The sequence below is a fragment of the Protopterus annectens genome, chromosome 8.part0 (genome assembly GCF_019279795.1).
Source record: "Protopterus annectens isolate FY-2018-M chromosome 8.part0, PAN1.0, whole genome shotgun sequence".
Classification (NCBI taxonomy): Eukaryota; Metazoa; Chordata; order Ceratodontiformes; family Protopteridae; genus Protopterus; species Protopterus annectens.
The window spans coordinates 1,796,939,299-1,796,956,804 of record NC_056741.1 but is presented as its reverse complement, the minus strand read 5'-3'; the positions used below and the strand labels follow the sequence as shown (position 1 = coordinate 1,796,956,804).

At 44.9% G+C, this 17,506-nt stretch overlaps 1 protein-coding gene across 1 annotated transcript in view; it reads right to left on the bottom strand.

Moving 5' to 3' along the window:
• Positions 1-17,506, bottom strand: part of CNOT1 (CCR4-NOT transcription complex subunit 1) — a 4,219,019-nt gene that overhangs the window by 460,063 nt on the left and 3,741,450 nt on the right. Inside the window, exon 39 of the mRNA XM_044079520.1 lies at positions 11,883-12,114. Within this exon, the coding sequence (XP_043935455.1) occupies positions 11,883-12,114 (232 nt within the window). The remainder of the gene's footprint in view (positions 1-11,882; positions 12,115-17,506) is intronic.

Here is a 17,506-nt window from a genome sequence, read left to right as displayed (position 1 = left end):
TGTATGGTTCACAGGTAGCACCTAAACAAACAAGGTACTGTGTTTATCTTGACTGGGAATTTGCCTCCCATGCTCACATTTCCTGGATGACATGTAAACTAAAGTAATAATTACAAAAAAGAAAGGAAGAGACCTCAATGGGGCACTTATCTGTAGAAGGCTCATTAATGGAACCAACTTGGCGAATGGCTTACAGACCAAATTCAAACATAGCGTTAGGACTGGCAGCAAATTAGTTCTTGGGATTAGGTGCTCATACACATCCATATGAATCTTACACTTGGCACAAATGACATACATCTGACTTACAGTGCCCAGAAGATATAAAGGCTTTGGTGTGCTGGCCGAATGTTCGGCAGGATATCCCAGGAGTAAAGAATATTGCAACAGTCATAAAAAAAAAAATGACATTTTCCTTTACTGCCTGTTGTGAATGGAAGCAAACAGACCTACGTGAGTTCTCCAAATTTGACTCAATTCCTGGAAACCCCCTGGGCACAAATTCTATTTGTGGGGGGTCTGTCTTGGTCTTGCTCAGCTTGTGTACTACAAAAATCTGCTATGAAGTAAAGTAGCCTGCAGCGACAGAATGTGGTCAGTTGCCAGTTCCCAGACTACCACAGCTAGTCTGAAACTGTTTATGTACCACATCATTATGGCGCTGTCTGTGATTACTAGTACAGGGTCTGAAATCCAAAGACAGTTTACAGATCTGAGACCATTTATTAGTGCCATCATTCCTTTAACATTTAAGTGCTTCAACTTGTCTTGCTAGTTTCACAAACTATGGACTTTCATCCCTTTGGATACAACTTTCCAAGCAAAAGCCAAGTTATCTGTTAGCTACATACTGAATAGGAGCTGCAGAGGAAAAAGTAAGGCCTAGGTTGAGGACAACTGCTTCTCCATCAACTGCTCAGGCCCCTAACTCTCAACCTCCTGCACCCTGACAAACTCTAGCACCAGGATCTGAAAGGTTAGAGGGTACTGTTGATGGGTCCAAACAGAGACGAGAAACCACTGGATTTTTATTTTGAACTCTGGCCAAAGGAATCAAGAAAAATGTTGAGACCACAAAACCTACAATCTTAAAGTATTCACTACCAGAAGCCAGAGTTTGGCTGGAAAATGTCAGGAAAGGTTTCTTGTAAAATTCCACTCTGCCCCTAGGAAAAGAAGCCATTATGAGGGATGCATCTAGGAGACATCCCAGAAATACTACCTGTGAGATGAAATGAGAGAAGACTTCTCTAGATTCACTTGATATCCCAGATTGAGCAAAAAAAAAAGTTTCTTACCTAAGAACAATATTCCAGAGAATTTGAGTGTTTAAAAAAATAAAGCAGTTATCAAAATATGGAAAAGTACAGTTTTGTACCTACCATAAATGTAGATGTTCGAAGATCCACATTGCTGCAGACCTAACACTTGGGTAGTCCGCTGTCCCAGTCGGCCCGAATACCAAAGTATAAGGCTGACGTCGGTCAAGGCGCATTTGTCTGACATCAGGACGTCAGGGTACAAATGCGCATGACCGACGTCATATCCTCAGTCTTTTCTTGCCCCAGATGTCAGAAGACCCTAAAAAGATAAGGCCAAAACCAAAAAACACCAAACACTCCTGTACCTAATATATATACAATATATACAAATTTACAAAAATAGAACCCCACCCACACAACCACCCCTAAACACAGAGGGGAAGGAGGGAGGTAAATTGGACTGCAGCAATGTGGATCTTGAACATCTACATTTATGGTAGGTACAAAACTGTACTATGTTCTTCATCCCACATTGCTGCAGTCCTAACACTTGGGTAGAATCCCAAAGCAGAGGTAAGGGAGGATGGCTAAACTATAATGAAGCAGGAGCTGCCAAAATGCCCTGCAACACAGCAGTGGCAAAACCAGCCCTGGATTTAGAATAGAGAGGAAGGTGGTAATGCTTGGAGAAAGTATGCACTGAACTCCAAGTAGCTGCCTCCAAAATATCCTTAGTCGCCACCCCCCTTAGAAATGCTGTTGAAGTGGCAGTAGCCCTAGTGGAATGAGGCCTAATCCCAGCTGGAATCTCCTTGCCATGATGGGAATAACAGAATGCAATGCAAAACCCAATCCACTTAGATATAGTTTGTTTAGACACAGGCTTGCCCTGAGAACTCAAAGCAAAAGAAACAAACAACTGCTGAGACTGCCTAAAATCCCTAGTCCTGCTTAAATAATAACGCAACTGCCTGTGTACATCTAAAGTGTGCAAAATCTTTTCCCCTATTTTGGGGATCTGCATAAAAAGTAGGCAAATGAATAGTTTGGTTTAAAGCCACACTAGAAACCACCTTAGGCATAAAGGAAGGATTAGTACGTAATGATACCCTATCCTTATGGAAAATCAAAAAAGGCTCAACCGCCATAAGGGCCTGCAATTCAGAAACCCTTCTTGCAGAAGTAATGGCCAACAAAAAAGCAGTCTTCCATGACAAGTATTTCAATTCAGCAGTAGCCGCAGGCTCAAAAGGTTGTAGAGTAAGTTTCTCCAACACAAAATTGAGATCCCAAGCAGGAGTAGGAGCTCTACGTGGGGGTCTTATATTCTTTGCCCCTCTAAGAAATTGCTTGAACAAAGGATGAGAAAACAATGGTGGGTCACAATCATAGTGAGCTGAAATTGCTGCAGCATGAATCTTAATGGAAGAGAAAGACAAACCTTTGTCCAATAACTCAGTAAGATATTGAAGAGCCACACTCAAATTAGGCTCAGAAACATCCAAATCCTTTGCTGCACTCCAAAATAAAAATCTCTTCCATTTTTCTGCATACACTTTACGTGTACTAGGTCTTCTGGCTTCCATAATCACATTCAAAACTTGTTGAGGAAGTTGAGACCTGCTGTGGTTCAAAACAGAATATGCCAGGCTGTTAGATGAAGAGAGTGAAGCTTGACATTGAGTAGATGACCGTCCCTCTGAGACAAAAGGTGTGGAATTAAAGGTAAAGGCCATGGAGGCTTCCTTACCAGATTCCTCAGTAATGGGTACCAGTGTTGCCGAGGCCAATCTGGAGCTATCAAAATCACCCTTGGCTTGTCTTGTCTGACCTTTAGGAGTACCTTTGGGAGGAGAGGCAGAGGTGGAAAGGCATACACATGAAGATTTTCCCAACTGAACGAAAGAGCATCCACTTTCCAAGCTGTGTGATGAAACCTTTTCGTGCAAAACTTTGGCAGCTGGTGGTTTAGTGGAGAAGCGAACAGATCTATGTCTGGAGTTCCCCATGACACTGTCAATTTTCGAAATACATGAAGATCCAGTTTCCACTCGTGGGGATCCATGATTTGCCTGCTTAACACATCTGCTAAGGAGTTCTGTGCTCCTGGCAGAAACCTCTCCTGAAGATTTAGCTGCAAGCTGAGCGCAGTCTCCCACAAAATCATTGCTTGCCTGCATAGAGGATAAGAATGTGTTCCCCCTTGCTTGTTGATGTACCACATGACAGTTGTGTTGTCTGTTAGAATCAACACCTGCCCTGGAAGAAGTAACTCCTTGAAAGCCATTAATGCAAACTGGACTGCTAACATCTCCTTCATGTTGATATGTAGATGCTGTAGTCTGGCAGGCCACTTGTCTTGTATCCACTTTCCATTCAGATGAGCTCCCCAAGCTATGTCTGAGGCATCTGTCGTTAGAATCTGACTCGCCTCTGGCCGGGTCACAGAGAGTCCCTTGTTTAGGTGACATTCCTGAGCCCACCACAAAATTCCTTTTGAATGCAAGGTATTATTGGAATGACAGTGTCCAAATCCTGGCAGTGCTGTGTCCATACATTTTTAGATACCATTGCAGCTTCCTCATATGCAGTTTGGCATTGGGAAGCACCAGAATACAAGATGCCATGAACCCTAAGGCTTGAAGGACTGTCCTTGCAGTCAGCCCGGACTGAAGAGATAGTTGATGAAAGTAAAGGGAAAGATTCTTTTGTTTGTCCGGGGTTAAGAAGGCCATCTGGGCTGCTGTATTCAGTCTCACACCCAGAAAGCACATGTCTTGAGAGGGTACTAGACTGGACTTTATTTCGTTCACAGAATACCCCAGGCATCTTAGCACTGCTATCACATATTCCAGATGCTGAAGAAGCTCGTCCTTTTCTTGAGCCAGAATCAGACAGTCGTCCAAGTAAGGATAGATTTGTATTCCTTTTAGCCTGAAGAAAGCTATGACTGGAGCCAGAACTTTTGTGAATACTCTGGGCGCAGTAGATAAGCCAAAGGGCAATGCAGAGAACTGATAATGGGAATTCCCAGCTCGGAAACGCAGATACTTCCTGCAACTGAGTCTGATAGGCACATGAAGGTAAGCCTCCTTGAGATCTAAAGTTACCATCCAGTGATCTTTGCCCAGCAGAGGTAAAAGCTGTTGTAAACGTTAACATTTTGAACTTGGGACTGTCCAGATAAGTGTTGAGGATAGACAAATCCAAAATTGGTCTCCACGTGTTCCCCTTTTTTGGTACTAGGAACAGGCGAGAATAAAATCCTAGGCCCCTTTCTGGCACAGGAACCGGCTGAATGGCCCCTATCTGGAGTAACAGAGAAATTTGCTTGTGAGCCTCTTTTCTTTGTATAGGAGGAATGTCTGGCATGCCTTTGAAAGGAGGCAAGGTATGGAAATAAAACCTGTAACCGTGGTGAACGATATCCAATACCCATCTGTCTTGGGTAATAACACTCCAATTTTCTTTGAAAAGTGCCAGCCTTCCTCCCAAAGGTGCTGCCAGACGAGAAGGCTCTGGCAGCTGAAAAGGCAGGTCATTGGGTCTGCTTACGAAAGGACTGACCCCTGCCCTCACCAGAAGACTGGGCAGGTGAACTCCCTGTTCTAGGCCTAAAAGAACCTTGAGCTCTGCCCCTACCACGTCTAGATCTACCCCTAGACTGAGAATCATAAGAAGGATATGTCCACCCCTTAGTAGGCCAATTTCTACTAAACTTCGGAGGCTGAACCTGCAAAAAATCTTTAACAGTCTGCATAGACTTAGCCTTGTCCTCCATTTTCTTTAAAACTGCTTCCACAGGCGAACCAAATAACACATCAGATTGTAAAGGAGCATCTAAAATCCTTGTCTTTACATGCTCAGCTAAATTCTGATCCCTCAGCCAGGCGTGCCTGCGAAGAACAGAACCAGTGGCTGCCACCCTCGAAGACGCCTGTACAGCATCAAAACCACATTGCAAGGAATGCTTACCCACCTGTTCAGAAACATGAACTAAATCCTGCAACTCTTTACACTCAATACCTTCCGCCAGAGCATCTACCTTAGACTTCAATTGTGTAAGGAGATAATTTTGGTATTTCAACATGTGAAACTGGCAATTCAAAGCCCTCATGGCTAAAGTGGAAGAAGTATACACCTTCTTTCCCCATCTATCCAAAGCCCTAGCCTCTTTATCAGAAGGAACAGGATTTTTAACAACAGAAGCCTTAACACCTTTAGGGCCCTGAGAAACAGTTTCTGGGTCTGCCCTAGGACTCGTAAAAGATACTTATGAGCTTCAGGCACCCTATAATACCTATCCGGTTTAACTGGGGCAGGAGGCAAAGAATCAGGGTTCAGGGAAGCCTCTGCAAAAACATCTTCTACCACATCCAGAACAGGAGGTATAGCCAAAGGCCTATGCTGGGGTAGAAACAAAAATTCCCTAAGCCTTTTCCTGGAATCAGAGAAATCTTGACCTTCCCATTTAAAATGCTCCCTCATGGAATGAAGAGTCTCTGAAAAGAAAAATCCTCAGGAGGAGAAGCCAAAGGAGTAGAATCATCTACATCAGAATCAGAATAAGGAGGATACTCCTGCAAGTCTTCAGCCAAGACTCAGAAGCCTCTGAACACTGCTCAAAACTCTCAAGCTCAGGTTCCACCCTAGGCCTCTTATCAGGGGGGGCATAGAACCTCTAATCATAGTAATCAAATCTTCTGCCATTTTAAGCATATGTTTCTTAGGCAGAGACCCTGAAGAACTAGGGGAGACCCCCACTGAAGTTAACCCTGGCCTGCCTCTAGAAGAAGCCTTGGAAACAGAAGGGGAGGGCCTAACCACCTTAGGAAGGGAGGGGAGAACAGCTACCTGAGAAGCCCCTTCAGCCTGGCCTACCTCCTGAGAGGACACATCTTGTAACAGTAAAGTCTCTCCCTGAGAATACAAAAGGAACTTCTGGTAGAACCACCGGCTCCACCGAGCCCTCTAAAGAACCGACGTCCGGGACAGACGGTTCTTCCAACCTAGGCTTTGCTGCTTTGTCCTTGCGCTTTTAGCGAAGCGGGCGTCGGAGCATCCGACGGCATGTTGTAATTACAACGCTTCCCAAAAACTAACCTGGCACAATCTAATCTTCTCTTAATAGTGCATTTGTTAAATCTAGCACAAGAGCGACAGCCAACAACGTCGTGCTCAGGCCCTAAGCAAGGTATACACAAGGTATGGTAATCCCTATGAGGTATCTGTTTCCCACAAGAAATACAGTTATTCACTTTTTCTGACATCCGGTTAAATACTGAGGCAAGAAAAAACCAAAATATTCCCCAACGGGGTACTTAGCCAACTTTGATTCGGTCTGAAACTCCGACTTCAGAAAATTTCAGAACGCCAACCTGCACTCGCAATACTGCTTCTGCATCGGACCATGCGGCAAAAAAGACTGAGGATATGACGTCGGTCATGCGCATTTGTACCCTGACGTCCTGATGTCAGACAAATGCGCCTTGACCGACGTCAGCCTTATACTTTGGTATTCGGGCCGACTGGGACAGCGGACTACCCAAGTGTTAGGACTGCAGCAATGTGGGATGAAGAACATCATGTGAATGACTTTTAGCCTGCAATGGACTTTCTCCTGAGCAAAGCACTTGTTAAACACTTGGAAGTTTTGACAACTCAAAGGGTAATATAGAAAACTGAAAATGTAAACAGTCTTTAAAAGACTGAAAATCTGAGAATTGGAATGTAATAAGCATCTTTTAAAAAAAAACTGAAAGGTGAAGAGAGAACAGATGGTAGGAAGTGCATTTTGAAATACTGATGCCGCCAAAGTTCATTCTTGCTTTGGAAACAGAATTATGGAATAAAACCTTTCTGTTTGATCTGGAGGAACATGTTCTAAGCTCCCGAAATAACATCTTATCTAGGATAGGAGGAACCAGGAATGCCTTGGAAAGGAATCCCACTGCCAGTTTATTGCCTTTTTGAATGATTCTCTGAATCCAAGTGTCTGATGTTATTTGGTGCCATACAGGGAAGTGAAGACCTAAACTTTGGGAAAGCTTTACTGGGTTGCCAGGGTGGGGGAGGGGGAAAACTTTAGGCATAAAGTCAAATCTGCTTGTTTAGACTACCCTTGGTTTTAAGGAGCACACTCCCTTTTTGATCATCTTCTCACTGCTATTGTTTTCTTAGGTTCATAGGTTCATACTAGGCTATCTGCCCTAGGGCATTTATAAGCCTAGCCAGAATGTGTTTGGCTTTCGCCACCCATTTTAAATTTATTTTGCTATGCCCTTTTTCGAGGTTAGTATACTGTGCCTCTGTCTAACAGTGACACAGAAGTGATACCCGGGGTAAACCTATGATCTCCCATCCACTCATCAAGATTCCTCTTGAAGAGAGTCAAGGAGGGACTCTGCCTAACCTGGACTGGGATTTTATTCCAGAGTGAAGGGAGCCTCTGGGTTATGAATCTGTCCCTCCAGCATGTCCTATTTATTTCGGTGCTGAGGTTCAAGTCTCTCGAGCGTGTAGCTCGATGGGATTTGGATTTTCTGAGGTGCAGCATGTCCATTAATTCCGGGTTGGACATGGCTTTATATGTCAGGCACAGATCGCCTCTGAACAGGCGGTATGCCACTGAGTAGAGCTGGAGTTTCTTTAACCGGGCAGCATATGGCATCTGTTTGAGCCCTTTGATCCTCTTGGTGAGGTACTTTTGGGGTCTTTCCAGTTGCTGCAGGTGTCTGGTAAGGTACATCCCAAAAGGGGCATTGTACTCGATTATGGGCCTGATGAGGGATGAGTAAAGAGGCACGATGACCTCCCCTGATCTAGATGTGAATCCCTTCACGATTAGCTGGGCTATATAAAATGTTTTTGTAATCACTTTGGCCACGTGGTTGTCAAATGAGAGATTGCTATCAACTTGGGTCCCAAGGTCCCTAATTACTTCTTCTGTACTTAATGGATTAGCACCTATGTGGTAATTTGTGGGCACTTTGTTTTTGCCAAAGGGGATGACTATACACTTTTTGGCATTTAGCTTGAGGCCATGGCTTTGGCACCAGTTGTCTGTTTCTATGAGGCCCTTTTGTAGGATGCCTGTGTCGGCTGGAGAGTCGATTATGGCGCCCAGTTTGCACTCATCTGCGAACTTGGTCAGCCACAGTCCTTCCGTGTTGGCCTGTACCTCCGTGAAATATATACCGAACAAGAGAAGTCCCAGGACTGAGCCTTGTGGGACACCACTTGTAACTGGTTTGGAGTCTGACATGGCTCCAGCAATTCTAACCATGTGGGTTCTGTCCTTGAGCCAGTTTGCAATCCATCTAGTGACATAGGGGTTTATATTTAAGCTGGTGAGCTTATCTATAATGCCCGAGTGGGGTATTGTATCGAAGGCTTTAGCGAGGTCCAGGTAGGCTGTGTGGACCACCTTCCCCTTGTCAATCGCCTTGGTGACGGTTTCAAAGAAATCAACCAGGTTTAAAAGGCAGGATCTGCCCTTAAAGCCGAACTGGGTAGGATCCAGTGTCTATAGGTCCCCAATATCTTTATTTATGAGGTCCATGATGATCCTTTCCATAGCTTTGCAGACTAAGCTAGTCAGGCTTATGGGGCGATAGTTTCCAGGATCCGTTGAGGCACCACCTTTATGGAGAGGGACCACTGTTGCTGTACGCCACTCTTTGGGCACATATCCTGTAGTAAGGCTGAGATTGAACAGTAGTTTTATGTTTGAGTTTAGCTCTTCTTGGAGTTCATGTAGGACGCAGCCCGGGACACCATCTGGTCCCATTGATGCTGTGTTTTTTGCTTTGGAGAGGGCGGCTCTTACCTGAGCATCAGAGATGTCAGGGGGTCAGCACTCTGCTGGGATAGATATTTGCCGTTTTGGTGGGGAAGGGGGGGGGGGGTTGAGCTGAACCTGTCAGCTAGGATGTTGGCAATGTCTGTGGGTTCAGTGTATTTTTTGTCATTTTGGACAAATTCTGAGCATATCTGGGAATTACCACCCAGGTTCCTAACATAACTAAAGAAAGCCTTGTGATTATCCTTAGTGTCCTGTGCAATTTTTCTCTCGAAGCTGGCCTTAGACAATTTTATGAGTGCCCGTAGTTTTTTTGCCAATACTGATCAGTGATGCCTTCCCTTTTTGGGATTTTGCTCTATCATTTAGTAGCTTCCTCCTTCTATTGTATAGTTTGTTTATGGCTGGGGTCCACCAGACAGGACGTCTGCCTTTGGAGGATTGGGTCTTGGTTTTATTCGGGATCGCACGATCCATGCATTCCTGAAGGTGTTCATAGAATGCATTTATAAAGGATTCTGCGGTCTGGGCCGTATTTTCCACAGGCCCGGTTGCTTTGAAGGATTCCACCTCGGTTTTGAGGAGTGTGAAATTTGCTTTAGAGAAGTTTTTCACTGTGGTTTTCTGGGCAGGGGGTGGGGTCGGGATGTGAATATCCAGTGAGATTAGTTTATGATCTGATCTTACCAGTGAGGGATACACTTCTGGTCTGGAGCATAGAGTCCCCATGTTGGTGATGATCAGGTCCAGTATGTTTTCCCCTCTTGTGGGAGTGGTAACAAGTTGTTCCATAGCATCTGAGTTTATAAATTCTAGGAACCTTTGGGCTAGGGTGTTGGAGCTAGAGTAATGCTTCCAGTCTATGTTTGGGTAGTTGAAGTCGCCTAATATAATGGTGTTTGGAGAGACCTTCATATTTTCCAGTGTTGTCAGGAAGGCAGAGAGGGGTTCCTGGGTTTGGGAGGGTGGTCTGTAGCAGGCTATAAACTGGAAGGCAGTTTTACCCACTGTTAGTTGCACATGGATAGTCTCTGATGCTTCGTGCTTTGCCACCAACCTGGAGGTGTGGGTATCTTTGATGAATATCGATACTCCCCCTCCTTTTGCGGTTCGGTCCAGGTTTTGGGGCCGAAAAGCATGGTATGAGGTATAACCTGGTAGTGCTGAGGTGCTCTCGGGAGCCCTGAACCAGGTTTCTGTTACTGCACAGATATCGATGTTCTCCATGCTAAGGAGAGTTTCGAGTGCGTGCATCTTGAGGTTTAGACTTCTGGTGTTGAGTAGCATTACTCTTAGTTTCTTATCCCTTGTGATACCTATGGAGGTGGGTTTGTCTTTTGAGCCTTGCCTAAAAAAGGCACTATAGGGGTAGCAAGAGCCTTTACCAATATCCGAAAGCCCAGGGGGTGACAGGTGCAAGCTGTCCCTAGCGAAGCATCGTGGCTTGTCGAGCATATCATCCCAAGCTGACAGGCATTGGATCCCCTTTGAATGACACCAGTACTTAAGCCAATTGTTGAAATTGATCATCTTGTCTTCATATTGTGGCATCATTCTTGGTGAGGGTAAGATGCTACTCAAGGTCAGGGTCATACCGGCCTGGGCTACATGCTCAGAGAGCTCCTTTATGTCTCTTTTCATGTAGTCCAGGGAGGTACGTCTCAGGTCATTCACACCAGCATGGACAATGACTGAGTCATATTTGTACTTGTCTTGGAGTGACCTGAGTGCTTGTGTTATGTGGCGGATCCTAGTGCCCGACAGGCTGCTCACAGTGACCCTCTCCTTGTTCAGCCTGGTGAGCGGGACGTCAGTGTGCCTGACGATAGAGTCATCTATTACAAGTGTATCAGGTATGTTGTTTAGTCTTAAGGGCTGTGACTGTTCGGCACACTGGCTTTGTGAGATATGTGTTGCACGTGTTTTGTTTTGGGGTAGCGGTTGCTTGGGTGTCTGCTTTGGAGGTCTCTGCTGCTTAGGCAGATCTTTATTTAGAGCCTCAGAGTATGTTTTTGTGTGATTATGTGTTTGGTTTGCTGTCGTGGTAGGTCTATGTGAGACTGGAATTGTAGTGAGTGTGGTTTCCTTCTCCTCCTGACTGGTTAAGCCAGTACTGAGTTGAGAGAGTTTAGCCTCCAGTTTGGCTATATGGTTGCATCTCTCACATGTGTTGGAATTTGTTGGGAGGAGGAGAGGGTTGTCTGTGTACATGACGCAGTTGTAACATTGCCTCAAGATTCCCAGATTCACCAGCTGGACCGGAGAGGAGATTGACAACTGACCTTTGGACATGCTAGAACAACATTGGGAATTCCTTAATAATTGAAAACAAGGGCCAGTGGAGAGTGAGGGTGTAGTGCTTTTAATTTTTAGTGCTGACTTATATAATTGCTTTAGTGAGGAAGTGCCAGGTAACTTAAGTGCAATGTGTTACAGGTAACTTAAATGCAAAAATGACAAACAGCAACTTTCTTTCAAGTGAAGCAAGGAAATAAGTACAGTAAAAGCAATGCAGATATCACTAGTGATCCACAGAAGCTGCGAGAAGCCGCGTGTTTACTTGCTTCTTCGCAGGGTATGTTTATTCTGTTTCCTAGGAAAGGAACCCAAACTGGAAGGAAACTTTCTAATATAATTAGATATGGGTAACAGAAAAATCTGTGTAACCCCCTGAATTAACTTGCCCAAAAAGCATAAGCTGTTACACAAGAAATCAAGGAATTTAAAAGACAATTTTTTTTTGATACATCTCATCACTACCACTATAGTTTAACATGTTTTCAACCAACAACCTAAATCAAAAGCTATTAACCACATACCTGTCCAACAAATGCTGAGAATGCTTTGGTACTATCACGACCTGCTGCAGCTGAGTGATACAAGTTAACCCACTCTCGAAGCAGGTATTCGGCCTTCTCACGCAGCCCAGGAGGATCATCATATTCTGAGGCTTGAGAGATCCCAGAGTGCATCATGAAGTTGGGCCCTCCATGTACACGATCAATCATTGCCTCGTAGTTCGACCTGACCACTTCCATCAGCTGAGGTAATCTGGGTTAAGAAAGAAACAAGTCAGGATAATGACAGCAACTGCATTTTCACAAAAACATTTTTTTAAGTATGTCATGAAATGTTAATCTATTGCAAAATCAATCAAACAAAAATTAACAATATACACTAAGCATTCTCCATCTTTAGTGGTAACAGGACCGAAACACTAAAGGCAGAGGAGTGTCCATATTCACCAAGGATATTCACACCTCCAGGCTAGTTGCCCAACACAATGCATCTGAAATTCTACAGGTACAACTAAATACTAAATAAGACTGCAATCTAAATTGTAGCTTGCTACAGATCCCCCACCATGCCCCAAGATTCTCACTAGCCTTTCTAAACATACTGGAAAATATTAAGATACAACCAAACACCCTAATAGTGGGAGATTTCAACTACCCTGCCATTAATTGGGAAAACTACTTGGGCACCAACACCTTAGCCCAATGGTTCTTGGAATTCATAAATTCCAATGCCCTGGATCAACTAATCCATAGTCCCACCAGGGGCTCAAATATCCTAGACCTGGTCATTACCAACATGGGAGATTGATGCTCCATGCCAGTGGTCACCTCCTCGTTGGTCAGGTCTGACCATAAGCTAATCACCCTTGACATCCACATCCCACCCCCACCCCCCAGTAGGGAACCCTCCATAAAAAACTTCTCTAAAGCTAACTTCATGCTACTCAAGTCAGAAGTGGCAAACTTCATGACACCAATGCAGATGGGAACTGAAAGTTCGACTGTTGAATCCTACACTAAAGCACTGTGCACGCACATCCACTCATGCATGAATCGTGCCACTCCAAACAGAACCAAGATGCTCTCCTCCAAAAAAAAAAAAAAAGAAGCCAATCTGGTGGTCCCCTGCCATAAACAAACTATACAACAGAAGGCAGAAACTGTTGCAGGAAAGAGGAAAATACCAGGATGCAAAATACTCCCTTACGAGCCTCAGTAAGAAGCTGAGATCCCTCATAAAATCCTCCAAAGCTAGTTACAAAAATAAAATTGCCAAAGATTCCAAGAACAACCACAAGGCATTCTATAGTTATGTCAAGAATCTAAATGGCAATGCTCAGATCTGTTCTGAGCTACAACAGAATGGCATTAAATATACTGATACCAAGGATATCGCCATTATCTTGGCAGATAGATTCAGTGACAACTTCACCCCCCTCTCACCCCCTAAAGGGTCCAGCTCAATACCAAAAGATTGTCAACTTCCGGTAATCACGGCCACACAGGTAAAAAAATACACTCTCCAAAACTAGGAATACAGCATCCATGGGACCAGACAACATCATGGGCTGTGTACTACATGAACTACAAAATGAACTGACAACTCACCTAAGTGTCATATTTAATCATAGCCTCACCTCAGGCTTCATGCCCAATGAGTGGGGCACAGCTACAGTTATCCCACTCCACAAGGGGGGGATCCACCTTGGATCCCGGGAACTATCATCCCATTAGTCTGACAAGCCTGATCTGCAAAGCCATGGGCGGCATTATTATGGAACTTATAAACAAAGACATTGGCAACCTTCAAATACTGGACCCCACCCAGTTTGGTTTTGTAAAGGGCTAATCTTGTCTCCTCAACCTGACTGACTTCTTCTAATCAGTATCCAGAGCCGTGGAGGAGGGAAAGGCGATCCAAACAGCCTATCTGGACCTCGCCCAGGCCTTCGACACCATCCCCCACTCTTAAATCATAGATATACTTACTAAGCTGGGCATTAACCCCTACGTCACTCGATGGGTTGTCAACTGGCTTATTGATAGAATCCACACTGTAAAAGTAGCAGACTCAAAATCCATCTCCAGACAAGTGGAGTACCTCAGGGTTCAGTCCTGGGACTGCTCTTGTTTGACTTCTACTTCTCTGAAATACAGGCCAGCACTAAGGGACTCTGGCTAACAAAGTTCGCAGATGACTGCAAACTGGGAGCCATTACTGAATCCCCAAATGTGTGGATATTCTACAAAAGGGCCTTATAGAAACAGATGCTTGGTGCCAGAGCCATGGGCTCAAGCTCAATGCCAAGAAATGAGAAGTTATGTACCTACCATAACGTTCCATGTTAGTTGTCTTCTCTCGCCTTCTTTCTTGCTTGATGGGCTCGGAGCCGATCCTCGGCTCCGACTCGGCACTTGCTAAGCTCGAGAGTCACTTTTACCTGCTCGAAGCAGCCCCATATCCCATGATGCAAGGCGGTAAGTACCCAGATCTCGTTTGATGACAAAAGGGCAATAGCACCTAGCATAAAAACTTCCCAAAGGAAGAAAGTAGAAGAGAAAAACCTGCAGGATGGTAGAAGGACCAGCTCTGTATGGTCTTCAGAACTATCATTCTTTGTAGAGAAAGGTCTGTCCAGGCCTGGGGGAAGGAGGGAGGGTCGCAAGAAAGAAGGCGAGAGAAGACAACTAACATGGAACGTTACATAACTTCTCAATGTTAAGTTGTCAATCTCGCCTTCATTCTTGCTTGATGGGACTGCGTCCCTAGCACCTCTATCCTGGGTGGCTCAATGGAACAGACTCTTGAGGACTGTAGAGCCAAAACTGGCTCTGTCCCTGGAGGCCAAATCCAATTTGTAATGGGAAACAAAAGTATGAGGAGTGGCCCAAGTGGCCGCTGCACAAATAGTGTCTAAAGGAAGTCTAGCTTGAAAGGCTGTAGAAGTAGCTAAGCTTCTGGTTGAATGTGCTTTAGGTTTTGAGCACAGCTGTTTCCCCTGAGCCGATAAATTTCAGAGATGACAGAAGAAAGCCATCTAGATAAGGTCACTTTTGAGACAGGAAGGCCTTTCTTGTTATCAGCATAGGAAACAAAGAGTTGATCGGATTTCCTGAATTGTTTTGTCCTGTCCAAATAATATCTGAGTTGGCGGTGGACATCAAGATAATGTAGTTTTTGTTCCGATCTGTTTGAATAGTTTGGAAAAAATACAGGGAGATCAATGGCTTGATTCAAATTAGTCTTTGAGGCGACCTTAGGCAAAAAGGTCGGGTTAGTTCTCAATGATACTCTGTCTTTGTGGAAGACCAAATAGGGGGGGCGAACAGATAGAGCATGAAGTTCAGACACCCTCCTAGCCGATGTAATAGCTACCAGGAATAAAGTTTTCCATGAAAGAAATTTCAGGGAACAAGAAACAGCTGGCTCGAAGGGGGGAAGAATCAAGGATGTCAGCACTAAATTTAGGTCCCATTGAGGAGGAGGACTCCTGACTGGAGGCTTCAGGAGGAAAATTCCTTTCAAGAAGGCTCTACACAAAGCCTGTGGGACATAATGTTGTGATCTGCGAACCCGATATGAAAGTTCGAGATAGCAGCCAACTGAACTCTAACTGTGGAAGAAGAAGAGCCCGCATGAAAAATCTCCGCTAAGAAATCCAAAACTGCTTGAACTGGAGCAGTGAAGGGATCAATATTCTTGGCTTTAGCCCAATAAGAGAAACGTTTCCATTTGCTTATATAAATCCTCCTGGTAGAGGATTTTAAGGAAGCTACTAGGATGTCTCTAACAGGGTTAGAGATCATAGGAAGCCTGGCTAAGGAAGGAAGTGGAGCAACCATGCTGTGAGGTTGAGAGAAGGGATAGACCGGTGCAGCTGACCGGATTGGTGAATCAGAAGATCTGGCACTGGGTCCAGATGCCACGGCTGCACCAAAAGGTGACGATGGAGGAACGGAAACCAAATTTGTGGAGGCCAATAAGGAGCAATGAGAATCAATTTGGCTCTCAAAACAGTTGCTTTCTGGATAACTTGGAAGGATCAGAGGAAAAGGAGGAAAAGCATAAAGAAGTCCCTGGGGCCAATCCTGGGTCAGAGCGTCTCTGGGGGGATGGCCTGGCAGTGGGAAGAGAGAAAAGAAGTCTGGGCATTTGCTGTTTTGGGGAGTAGCAAAAAGATCGCAACATGGGCGACCCCATTCCAGAAAAATCTCTTCCACTATAGATTGCTTGAGAGACCACTCGTGAGGCATGAGAATAGCTCTGCTCAATCTGTCCGCTAAAATGTTGGTTTTCCCAGGGATGTGCGTTGCTACCAGAAACCGATGAGAGGAGATCGCCCATTGCCAAAGTCTGAGCGCTTCTCGACACAAGGGGTAGGACTTGGTTCCGCCCTGTTTGTTGATATACCAAACTACAGACATGTTGTCTGTGTGGACTGCAATTGTCCCTACGGGAAGAAAGTCGTTGAGGGCTTGCAATGTTAAAAGCACTGCTCTCATCTCTAGGACATTTATGTGCAGGTGGTATTCGAAAGGTTGCCACGTCCCATGAACCATCCTGCCCTGATAATGACCCCCCCACCCGATCAGGGAGGCATCCGTGGTGACAGTGGCTACGGGGGATGGGGGTACAAAGTGTCTGCCTTGGTGAATCTGGGGACAAGTGATCCACCAAGCAAGATGGTTCTTGCAAATCTGTGTCACCAGAATTTGGTGACGCATTGGAAGTTGTTGGTAAGACCACTGAGTGAAAAACATCCATTGAAGAAGGCGCATGTAGAAGCGAGCCAGGGGAAGAAGAGTAATGGCCGCAGCCATGAGGCCTAACACCTTTAGAACCATTCTGGCCTGTACCTTCTTGTTGGCTAGAATGATCCTGACGTGACTTTGAATGTCTGAAATTCATTGATCTGTAAGGGTAGCTGACATCCGAACAGTGTTTAAGTTTGCGCCTATGAAAGTAATAGACTGGCAGGGCAATAAGGATGATTTTGCGGAGTTGATCGAGATGCCCAATTGAGAACAAAGATTTATTGTGTAATCCCTGGCTTGAACAAGCTGATGCCTGGTGGTGGCTGAAAGGAGCCAGTCGTCGAGATACGGAAACACCTGGAATCCTTGACGTCTCAGGTGAGCCGTGACCACTGCCATGCATTTGGTGAACACTCTGGGGGCTGTAGTGAGACCAAAGGGCAGGGCTCTGAAATGGAAATGACTGGACCCCAGCTGAAAGCGGAGAAATCTCCTGGAGCGTCTGTGAATTTTTATGTGATAGTACGCATCCTGAAGATCTATTGAGCACATCCAGTTGTCCTTCTGTAAGAAGGGCAGAATTGACTGAAGAGTGACCATTCGGAATATTGTCTTCCTCACAGACTTGTTGAGTCTGCTGAGATCCAATATTGGTCTCCAGTCTCCCGTCTTTTGGGGACCAAAAAGAACCTTGAGTAGATTCCGGGCTCTGAATGATCTGTTGTAACTGCCTGAATGGCTCTTTTTTGCAGTAGTTTCAAGACTTCTAACTCTGCAATTTCCTTAGACCGGGTGGTACATCTGGAAGGGAATTTGAGTGATAGAAAGGACTTTCCTCGAAAGGAATTTTGTAACCCTCGGATATGATCGACTGTACCCATCTGTCTTGA